This window comes from Staurois parvus, unplaced genomic scaffold (assembly GCF_062004578.1).
Source record: "Staurois parvus isolate SC_StPar_1 unplaced genomic scaffold, SC_StPar_1.0 ptg003273l, whole genome shotgun sequence".
Classification (NCBI taxonomy): Eukaryota; Metazoa; Chordata; class Amphibia; order Anura; family Ranidae; genus Staurois; species Staurois parvus.
The window spans coordinates 2,245-14,416 of record NW_028321069.1 but is presented as its reverse complement, the minus strand read 5'-3'; the positions used below and the strand labels follow the sequence as shown (position 1 = coordinate 14,416).

General features: G+C 40.5%; 1 protein-coding gene across 1 annotated transcript in view; it reads left to right on the top strand.

The window, feature by feature from the left end:
* Positions 1 to 7,059, top strand: part of LOC149428386 (fibroblast growth factor receptor 3-like) — a gene marked incomplete at its 3' end in the record, with an annotated part of 57,042 nt that extends 49,983 nt beyond the window's left edge. Inside the window, exons 6-8 of the mRNA XM_089667475.1 lie at positions 2,382 to 2,526; positions 5,905 to 6,089; positions 6,914 to 7,059. Coding sequence (XP_089523601.1) covers positions 2,382 to 2,526; positions 5,905 to 6,089; positions 6,914 to 7,059 — 476 coding nt within the window. The remainder of the gene's footprint in view (positions 1 to 2,381; positions 2,527 to 5,904; positions 6,090 to 6,913) is intronic.
* Positions 7,060 to 12,172: the final 5,113 nt, after the last annotated feature.

Below are 12,172 nucleotides of genomic sequence, written 5' to 3'. Positions count from 1 at the left end.
ACACAGCTGCACCACATACTGAGTGCTTCAGTTTTCGTAAATCTCCCCCATAGTCTCTTGTATTTTACACATCATAGTTTGCTAATTTTGGATACGTGTGCACATTTAGCATTGTGTATGTTTTATTGAAGTTCTACAAATTGCTAATCCCTGTTGTAATCTAATATTTTCATATCCAAGTTTATCCAACTTCTACTAATTTTGGCAAAATACTTCTCATTTTTTTGGTTGTCCTAACTCAACTCGAAGAGCATTGTTTATTGCTGTCCTGGCTCTCTAGGTTTGTTAAAATTTTATACAGAGTTTCTTAGAAATATTCAGATCTGTCTAAACATTTTCATGTAAAACTGGAAAAAAATATAAATAAGTAATTTTGGCTTTGTTTATTGAAACAGTTCAAGGTGCAATCACAGTGAAAAGTAAAGCATATTATAACTGCCAATTAGAATTTATTTCTTAGTTGATCTGATTAGCGCAAACAAAATTTTTTAGTTGAGTTTTTTAGTTAATCTTTGAGTTACAGCGCTTTGCACTATTGGATTATAGCAGAGTTTCAACCAAAGGGCTAAATACAGAATGATAGTGGCTATATTTGCCATTATGTTGTATCTGTAATTCCATTCATCCAGCCTTCTAATCCAGACACCTGTCCCACCCTGCATAGTCAGATTGATGATGCCACTAATCTCTATTTCCACTCTGCAGCTTCCTTTGTTAATTGATGGCTGATTGGGCCATCAATGAGCATCATCACTACTTTGAGGTCTTCCTAGTGGTTTCCTCAAATCACCTGCCCCTAGTGCCTGAATTCATATTAGATTGTCCCAATCCAGCTCATTAGTAGTGGACGATGCTGCCACAGTGCATAATCTGTTGTTCTTTGGCTTTTTTGCTTTGGAGGTTCAGGCTATAGTGGGAAGATAAAATAAAGCAAGATTTCAGGCAATCCATACTAAAAGTGTTTTGAAATGCACTTAATGATTTTAATGAATACATAATTGCTTTAGAATGTTTTTTTGTTTGCATGAAGCCCTACATTAAATAAGCTTAATGGAATTTAGTAAAAGTTACAGCAGTGTATGTACAAGCCAATTAAACATGTAATTGAATTGGCACTTTAACCTACAGCTTACAATAACGATCTTGAACTTATATTTGAGTCATATACACTAAAGCTGTGCTTTGACAAATACTAATCCTTATAATATCTCCCGGGTTTATCAGTCACAATTGGCCTTCTGTGGAACCCGTCAGTACTTAAGAATGTGTATTTTTTTTTTTTTTAATGGCTTGGCCTCTCATTTGAGACATCTTGTTTTCAATCGTCTCATGAGTATTGGTAGTGGCATCCTCCAGGTGGACAATTTCAATCAACTATTTCTTGGCTGATAATTACAATAATTTTGTGGAACAATATTCTGAAGTCTCAGTGTTTTGTCTGTTCCTTCAGTCATGGATAAGCGATAAGACCGAGACAGATGCTAGCCTAATTCTGTCCAGTGTGACATCAAACGATGAAGGAGAATATATTTGTAGAGCCAACAATTTTATAGGAATAGCCGAAGCGTCTTTTTGGCTCAGCGTTTATGAACCATCAACAGGTAAACCATAGACTCTGAACAAAGCCAACCAGCTGAACACTGATGTCCTGCAAAAACTCCTTGGGGTCTTTGGTATCTGTTGCTGGAAAAGTTTGACATGTCTGCTGCCATTGGTGTTTCTGGCTCTTTAGAAGTGCTTTTGAAGAGATTGCAATAAAAAAAAAAAAATACCCACAACAAGCTGACTCTTGGCCTGTAAAGATATTTGATACAGTTAGACCTTGAAAAGTGTGAGATGTACTTATACAGAAATGTTTGTTGCGTACGATAGGGGGTATGTCTGAAGCTGGTCAGTTAGACTGCCCTGGACAGCCCGTGGTCAGACTCTGGTTCCAACCAGACTGCACATTCATATTTTGACACACTTTAACAAAGCTTGTATTGCCACTGACAGTTGATCTGTTGCCTATATTTTCCCTAATTTTTTGTGAATTCATGAAATGTTTTAAATGGCATACAAGGTTCTCAGATTTACCCATCCAACTACTAGAAATGGTCTGATCCAGCCATATCAGCCTTTTGAGTATGCTGTGTTGTGGGTCTGTTTTTTTAAATGTTGTTCGCTTGCATGCCATATTAGGTAGAACAGAGCTTAGGCAGCCTGGTGAAGGGTTCTGGCATATCTTTCATTTGCGGATGATATCTGCTTGGTGTTCATTTTTCCTTTCAGAATTATGCTTGTACTTTTTTTTTTTTTTTTATCTACCTCCACTTTTGTTCCTCCTTCTCCCTGTTTTATTTTCATCTCTTCTCTTTTCATGTCTTCCATTCTTTTTTTAGCCTACGGGCACATACTCCTCGGATAAGGATTTAGAGGTTCTGGTTTTGCGCAATGTTTCTTTTGAGGACGCTGGGGAGTATACCTGTCTGGCTGGGAATTCTATTGGCTATTCACATCACACTGCTTGGCTGACCGTTCTACCAGGTATTCTTTCTCGCTTCTTTATGGTGATGCTTTCCATGTACTTAAGAAATGCCAAACAATAGTCTAAGCCTAGTTCTAAAGCTAGATTTGGTTTGTTTGTGTAGGAAGATCCTAGAAGTAGGGGAAAGGGTACAGTCGTGGGAGTTTGTTAACCCATCATTTGGAACACTTCTCTACTTTAGTGGCCCGAAGCCTTGCTACTTAACATAAACTGGGGATTTTGTGGGCTTTATAAAACCCAATTAAATCTTCATTGTAAATTTGCTATATACATTTTAGATGTATCAACCCAAAAGGTGTTTAAATCCTTATGTTCAGAAAGTAATCACAGCATGAATAGAGATGGCTATTCCCTGCCAGCTTGCTGTAGGGAAGGACCCTTGCCCTGTGTGGAAGCAGTTATTCTAAAAAGGTCCAACATACCCCATGCCGAATGAGACCTTGGAATTGGTAAAGCTCATTCTCCCTGCTAATTGGAGAGCCCTAACTCTAACTTAGCATTTGGGCTCCTTGGACCTCTGTAGAAAATCCATTGCTTCCACACAAGACAGCATGCTGTAGGTAAAATGCTTTTCAACCCAGGATATAGCCACTTCCTAAATAAAAAGAATTGCAAGACTTTGCCACCTTTTTTTTTTATACACCAGGAATGTGTTGAACTGACTAACTGAAAGTTCAAATTACTTTATGGTGACTTGTGCTTTCATGATATTGTTCAATTATATATTAATTAAAAGGACCACCTTCCGAGCCAAGGTAACTGTGCTTTGTGATGTTTATATTACTGTTAGGCAGAGTATCAGCTGAGCATAAATAGTCTAAAATTAACTTAATCCTTATGGTCCTCAGAGCTCACATGGCTACTTGTGTCTCTCTGGGGCTTCTACAGAGCTTTGCCTGTTGGTTACCTACCTATTGAATGGAGATAACGTGTTCCAATTTTAAATATTAATGGAGTTCATAGAAACTCCAGTGGTAAATGATCTCTTAGCAGGGGACCCAGAGTATAGCCTATAATTTCTATAAGAGTGTGTGTGCGTGTGCATATATATAGATAGATATTATACACACTATAAAAAAGTGTCCACCATTTTACTATGTTGTTGTTAAGGGACACACTTTGTGTTTGGCGTTTCTGTACATATGTTTTCCTTGATTAATTTAGATGATAAAATTGTGTAAGTATTCTTAATGAATGATTTTGGTGGAGGTCACGTTCCCTTTCTGAATCTAGGTGTTGGTTATTCTATGCTTCTATGCTTTTACTTTGCTTCATTTTGTCTTTTTATGTGCATTTTGTCACATGAATTTTCATATATCGCATAATATTTATATACTGTGAACTTTTTGTGTATCTCCCATATATATACATGTATCAAGGTAAAATGTTTTCCAGCAAGCATGTATTAATCACAGCAATATAGTATTATTTCCCACATACAAGTGCTCGCCACGCTATAATCCCTTCATCTCTTTTAAATTAGCTGTACACTTAACCTCATCAGTGTTAATTATTCTTGTAGTGTTATTTAATAAAGCCCAGAATACAGAGCACTTTAGTTTCTCGGCATAGTTACATGTTTAAGTACAGGTTCACTTTTGGAATAAAAGACTTGTACAGGTGCCTCTTGGGTCCATGTTGCATCTGAGGCCTAGCTAGCTGAGGGATGTATATAGGATCTTAAAGCCAAAAAGTTATCTTGTTCTTTAAAGTTAAGATGAAATTATATTTTAGAATATTTCAGTCACAAATAAATAAATAGAAGTATATCGGATATTGGAACATATTTCATACAAGAAGCTGACCTTCTGTAGTTCTCAGAAGGTTTTGGTAAATTTGGACAAACCATTTAAACGGCATACTAGCTTTCTCTTCTGGGAGAAAGAACGTTTACTATTTGTGTGCTTTCATACTGAATTAAAAGCGTAGTCTGCCTTTTGGACCATGTTTCATGTTATACCCATATTTTGGGTATGATCTGAAACATGGTCGCATACTTCATCACCAAAACCCACACCACCAATCCCTTTACTTGTATCAATGGGTGAGTCCTCTTTTGAGAACCCTGGCATTTTTTGAATTGAGCACAAATGTACATCACTCCATGTGATCCATTCAGTGAAAAGGAATTGTTGAATTAAAACAGTGCAAGTTGCATCTGCTACCACGGTAGAGACACTCGGCAAAGAGTGCTGGCAGCAGGGCAGTGACACCATTGCACATCGTCCATTCATTACTTCCTCCTACCTGAAACGGTGGGTCCATACCCTCCGTACAGTGCACTGCAGCAATGGCGCACTGATAGACATTGCAGTGATCTTTAGGCTTGATTGCAATGTGATAACTGAATGTTTTTATTATTTATTGCTGCATTTATTACATTTTGGGAAAAGTGTCTAAGTGTCCTTTAAAACAAGGTTTGCAGGTACTGTAGAGCATTTTTCCACCCACGTTCACAGCAGAAGCACTAAAGGCAAACCTTTTTTAGTTTTGGATAGAATGGAGATTGATTAAAACACTTGTCAGGTTTTTATTGCTGTCTATGCCCCCATTACGGAGAATTCACCCACTCTATTTGTCCTGTTTACCATTCGCATTGAAAATGAAAGTAAAAGGAGACCCCAAATTTTGAGTTGTCCACAGACACTAGTTATGGTGACCTAGGGGTCCCCAAGGAATTCCTTTAATTTGCAAGGATTTCCTCTCACTTGTTTGGCTACAGGACAAGAAATTGTAAGGGAAATCTCCACAAATGGGACCCAGATTGCAAAACAAAAATCTGACTGGGGTTATAATCCTCCCTTGCTCTATCAAAAATGAAAAAAAAAAAAAAGTTTTGCCAATAGTTCTGCTTTAAGTCCTTCTCTCAGCAGCTCGGTTCTTCCTGCTTCCCCCTCTGAGAAGAGACTCAACATAATTGCTATTTCTGCTTCTCCCTCCCAGCAGTAGCTTAGACGCTCCATTCTCATAGCCGTGATTCTACAGCTTGGATGTCCCCCCTTTTCCCTTCAGTTGATGACTCCAAAGCCATATAGCCTTCTAAACTCTAATGTATACATATTCCTATGTATATTCTTATGTTTACACATTTCTAATGCATACACAGTCCTGGAGGTGGAGCAGTGCTGCAAACCAGTTGGAATCTTTCAATGCTGCTTCTGTGAACTATGAGGATGAATTGCTCCACAGTACTTGTAGCTAAAGAGTTCAGTGAAGGCTTTCTATACGAGTATTTGAGTGTCCATAGCTTGCTAACAGATTACATGTTTGTCTTCATCTGTCTTTAAAAACGAACATTCAATACATTATACAAACACATACATTTCTTAATCACTGTTGCTTTTATGAGCTCTACAATGATTGATTTTACCCAACAGAACCAGTTGTGAAAGTGGAGGCCACTTACTCCAGCTCATCAAGTGTCCTTATCATGGTGACTGTAGCCATTGTCTTTATCTTGCTGATCATCATCATTATCACCTACCGAATAAAAATCCCTTCCAAGAAGGCTATGAACACACCAACTGTGCAAAAAGTCTCCAAGTTTCCACTGAAGCGACAGGTAACAGAAAGTAGATACAAGATTTCTATCACTCTTCTTCCTTTCCTCCCTAATTTTTGCCTGATCTGTAGAAATGCTTTACCATTATATGTACGTCTTCACAGGCAAAAGGTTTTCAAAAACCTATGTGATCCAGAAAGTTTTGAGGCTCAGATACTGAATAACATATCAAAATCCTAGCCTTCAGACGATGCATAATGTGTTTTTTGTTTTTTTTTTTTCTCTAAGATCCAGTCAGACATACTCATCTTTCTTAAAACTGCATGATGTGTTTACAGCACTTTAGCATTTTCCCTTTCACATTACATGCTTGTGGTATTTCTAATTTAAAGTGTCTTAGTTTTCTGTCTTCTTTCTTAAGGATGCATGACGTGGCCCTCTGAACCTTATGTGTGTCTAACTCAATCAGGTTTCTTTAACCCACACAATGAGATGATAGAACAGTGTAACGTTTCATAAACTCGGATGCCATTATGGGACAGGATAGAAGAACATATGTTGCAATGTGTTTGTTGTCTTCCCGGTAACCTTGGAGGTGCACAATTCCCCAAACATGCTGCGGTGTTCATTAGAATGATAGTAATGACATTTAAATGTATTCCCAGCCAGGGAAGAAATGCTAATGAGTTTATGCAATTTGCATTTAGATGGCAGTGAGATGCTTGGAAAGTACAAGAACCTTTAAACCCCTTCTTGCCCAGTGAAGACCTCCACAAACTCTCTTCTGCTTTTCTTATTCACTTATAAACCTTTTTATAGTTATTTATTCCCATTACCATAGCAGTCAGCAATAATACACTTTTTTATTTGCTCTACTTAAGCAGGTGTCTCTGGAATCCAACTCTTCGATGAATTCCAACACCCCACTGGTGAGAATAACTCATCTGTCCTCCACTGATGGGACCATGTTGGCCAATGTTTCCGAGCTTGGGCTGCCCACGGATCCTAAGTGGGAGCTGCCAAGGAGTCGGTGAGTGTCGTTTTGGCAGTGAAAATATTTTAAGGAATGAAACTGTTAAACATAAATAAATAAAAATAACCAAAAGTCTCTGTCACAATTTAAAGAGTGTGGCCGTTCGGGGATTCGTCCACATGGCAGCATCATTCATTCTTAGAGTTCTGTGAATGAATGAACCTCAAGTATCATCATCCAGTGCAGCTGACGGCTTTCAGTTCTCAGTTAACTACTTGGGTGTAGATGAGCTCTGTGGTAGTTCACTGATCTTCCTGTCATTCAGTGACTGCCTGCCCGGCTGACAGCTACATAGACAGTCTGTAGGATCTTGGCATTGCACCCATGATCTGCTGATCATGGGGCAATGCTTTATAGGCTCCTTAGAAAAATAAATGTTCCTTTTTTGCCTGCAGAAAATGTGCATGTATTTTTTTTTTTTTTTTTTTAAGTTGAACTTATCCTTTAAATTTAGAGTATGTGTATTCTTGAGTCTTGATGTTCTTTGTACATTCCTTCCAGATCTGTGCAATAATCCAACATTTTACCTATGTGCAGGAGTTCTGTGTAATGCAGACCGGTCACTGCTGTTCTCACTCCTTATGCAGGTCTTGTGTCTGCCCCCTTGTAGTTTTCCGAAGGCTGACCTGCTGCTCTCTGTACAGGCTATGTAGCACTCTAATGATGCCCCCACTACTTTTATATAGAGTAATATCTGGGTTTGCAAAGACATTTGCTTCACTTATAGTGAATGTATATTCTTTGTGACTATTGAGGATTAGTGATGGGCTGAACACCCCCCTATTCGGTTCGCGGTCGAACATTCGAACCTACAGAATGTTCAACCGCGAACATGAACAATTTACTGAGCGTTATCTTACCGCGTCTGAGTATGGGGTAAGTTACTGCTCAGTTACTAAAATACTGCATGAGTTATATTATTAAGTCATGTGGTATTTTAGTAGTGAAACTACTCCCTCCCCCTCCTGAACCATACCAGGCCACATGCCCTAAACATGGAGGGGGGTGCTTTTTGGCAAGGGGGGCTCTTCCCCACAACCCTGGCCGGTGGTTGTGGGGGTCTGCAGGCAGGGGGCTTATCGTAATCTTGAATGCCCCAGATCCCGGCCTCCCCCCCTCCTATGTGAATGAGTATGCGGTAAAAAAAGTCAAGAGACTGACTTTGACAAGTCCTTTATTAAAATAAATAAAAAAATGTCCCCTGAAGTATCTCCAACGTCAATCACAATGCCCGCCGCTGATGCAACCCGAAATAGGGAAAAAATCCACTCCACTCATGATGCTGGCTCCTGCCGTCTGAGCTGCACCTCAATGATGGTCCTTAAATACTGTCATGACGTCACAAGGGTGTGGGATTCACCTCACCTCCTTGTGGCATCATCCTGTGCTGTGATTGGCCAAAGCATTTCACCTGACCTGTGGTTAGGTGCATTGCTTCGACCAATCACATAGATACATAGTCTGGCTGAAAAAAGACAAAAGTCCATCCAGTTCAATCATTAAAAAAAAAAAAAAAAGTTATAATCCTATACCCACAGTTGATCCAGAGGAAGTTAAAAAACCCAGCAAAGCATGATCCAATTTGCTCCTGCAGGGAAAAAATTCCTTCCTGATCCACCGAGAGGAAATCAGATATTCCCTGGATCAACATTACCTATAACTGTTAGTATCCTGTTATATTCTGTGTATCTACAGTCATGGCCGAAATTGTTGGCACCCTTGATATTTTTCCTGAAAATCAAGTATTTCACACAAAAAAGGTATTGCATTAACACATGTTTTGCTATACACATGTTTATTCCCTTTGTATGTATTGGAACAAATATAAAACAGAGGCAGAAAAGCAAATATGACATAATGTCACACAAAACCCCAAAAATGGGCTGGACAAAAGTATTGGCACCCTTAACTTAATATTTGGTTGCACACCCTTTGGAAAACATAACTGAAATCAGTCGCTTCCTATAACCATCAATAAGCTTCTGACACCTCTCACCCGGAATTTTGGACCACTCTTCCTTTGCAAACAGCTCCAGGTCTCTCTTATTGGAAGGACACCTTTTCCCAACAGCAATTTTAAGATCTCTCCACAGGTGTTCAATGGGATTTAGATCTGGGCTCATTGCTGGCCACTTCAGAACTCTCCAGCGCTTCTTTGCCATCCATTTCTGAGTGCTTTTTGACGTATGTTTGGGGTCATTGTCCTGCTGGAAGACCCAGGATCTTGGACGCAAACCCAGCTTTCTGACACTGGGCCCTACAGTGCGACCCAAAATCCTTTGGTAATCCTCAGATTTCATGATGCCTTGCACACAGTCAAGGCACCCAGTGCCAGAGGCAGCAAAACAACCCCAAAACATCATTGAACCTCCACCATATTTTACCGTAGGTACTGTGTTTTGTTCTTTGTAGGCCTCATTCCGTTTTCGGTAAACAGTAGAATGATGTGCTTTACCGAAAAGCTCTATCTTGGTCTCATCTGTCCACAAGACATTTTCCCAGAAGGCTTTTGGCTTACTCAAGTACATTTTGGCAAACTGTAGTCTTGCTTTTTTATGTCTCTGTGTCAGCAGTGGGGTCCTCCTGGGTCTCCTGCCATAGCGTTTCATTTCATTTAAATGTCGACGGATAGTTCGCGCTGACACTGATGCTCCCTGAGCCTGCAGGACAGCTTGAATGTCTTTGGAACATGTTTGGGGCTGCTTATCCACCATCCGGACTATTCTGCGTTGCAATCTTTCATCAATTTTCCTCATCCGTCCACGACCAGGGAGATTAGCTACAGTGCCATGGGTTGCAAACTTCTTGATAATGTTGCGCACTGTGGACAAAGGCAAATCTAGTTCTCTGGAGATGGACTTGTAACCTTGAGATTGTTGATATTTTGCCACAATTTTGGTTCTCAGGTCCTCAGACAGTTCTCGTCTCCTCTTTCTGTTGTCCATGCTTAGTGTGGCACAGACAGACACACAATGCAAAGGTTAAGTGAACGTCTCTCCTTTTTATCTGCTTTCAGGTGTGATTTCTATATTGCCCACACCTGTTACTTGCCCCAGGTGAGTTTACAGGAGCATCACATGCTTGTAACATTCTTATTTATCCGCAGTTGTGAAAGGGTGCCAATACTTTTGTCCAGCCCATTTTTGGAGGTTTGTGTGACATTATGTCGAATTTGCTTTCTTTCCTCCCTTTTTTTGTTTTGTCCCAATACACACAAAGGGAATAAACATGTGTATAGCAAAACATGTGTTAATGCAATACGTTTCGTGAGAAATACATGATTTCCTGGAGAAATATCAAGGGTGCCAACAATTTCGGCCATGACTGTATATGAACCACTGATATATTTATACATGTTGATCATATACCCCCTTAATCTCCTCTTCTCAAGAGAGAATAAATTCAGTTCCTCTAATCTTTCCTCATAGCTGAGCTCCTCCATGTCTCATCAGTTTGGTTGCCCTTCTCTGTACTTTCTCCAGTTCCCCAATGTTCTTTTTTTGAATTGGTGCCCAAAACTGAACTGCATGTTCCAGATGAGGCATTACTAATTTGTACCGGGGTAAAATGATCCCTCTCCCTCTCCCCCCCTCTCCCCCTCTCCCCCCCTCTCCCCCTCTCCCCCTCTCCCCCCCTCTCCCCCTCTCCCCCCCTCTCCCCCTCTCCCCCCCTCTCCCCCTCTCCCCCCCTCTCCCCCCCTCTCCCCCTCTCCCTCTCCCCCTCTCCCTCTCCCCCCCTCTCCCCCTCTCCCTCTCCCCCTCTCCCTCTCCCCCTCTCCCTCTCCCTCTCTCTCCCTCCCTCTCTCTCCCTCTCCCTCCCTCCCTCTCCCTCTCTCCCTCTCTTCCTCCCTCTCCCTCCCTCTCCCTCTCCCTCTCCCTCCCCCTCTCCCTCCCTCTCCCTCTCCCTCCCCTATACCTCTTTTAATACAAGAGAGGATTTTGCTCACTTTAGAAACTGCAGCTTGACATTGCATGCCATTATTTAGCTTGTGATCTACCAGAACTCCCAGATCCTTCTCCACCATTGATTCCTCTAATTGTACCCCCCCCCCCCCCCCAGTATGTATGATGCATGCATATTCTTAGCCTCCAAGTGCAGAACATTACATTTATCAACATTAAACCTCATTTGCCACATAGTTGCCCAATTACACAGTGCACTGAGGTCGGCTTGTAAGTTGAAGACATCCTGTAAGGACGTTATTCCACTGCACAGCTTGGTGTCATCTGCAAAGACTGACATTTGTATTTTTGATCCCAGACCTTATATCATTTATAAATATATTAAAAAGTAAGGATCCCAACACTGAACCTTGGGGTACACCACTGACAACCCTAGACCATTCAGTGTATGAATCATTAACCACTTCTCTCTGAATACGATCTTTTAGCCAGTTTTCTATCCATTTACATACGGAGTTTTCCAATCCCGTAGACTTTACCTTACACATTAGTCGTGTGTGGGGAACTGCGTCAAACGCTTTTGCAAATTTCAAGTATACCACGTCCACCTCCACCCCTCTGTCCAAGGTTTTGCTCACCTCCTTGCAAAAATAAATCAGATTTGTTTGACAACTTCTGTCTTTCATGAATCCATGCTGTGTGTTGCTTAAAATATTTTTTTCTAGCAAGAACTTATCTATGTGTTCTATGGTTGGGAAGATACTGGAAAGCTTAATAAAAGAAGTTAAACTAACAGGTCTATAATTACTTGGTAAAGATTTTGACCTTTTTTAAATATTGGCAGCACATTGGCCTTACGCCAATCCAGTGGTACTAAGCCAGTCATTAAAGAGTCCCCAAAAATTAGAAGCAATGGCTTTGAAATGACAGAGCTCAATTCTTTAAGGACCCGTGGATGTATGCCATCCGGTCCAGGTGCTTTATTCACCTTTATTCTGTCTAAATATTTTTGGATCATATCAATTGTGAGCCAATGTGGATCATCTGGAGCTGTGTTAATACCATGCCCATTATGGACAAGAGCTCCGCCATGCTTCTTTGTATACACAGAGCTGAAGAAGGTATTTAACAAATTTGCCTTCTTTGTCCCCAGTCACCCACTCTAGATTATTTTGTAAAGGGCCTACATGCTCGGACCGGAGCTTTTT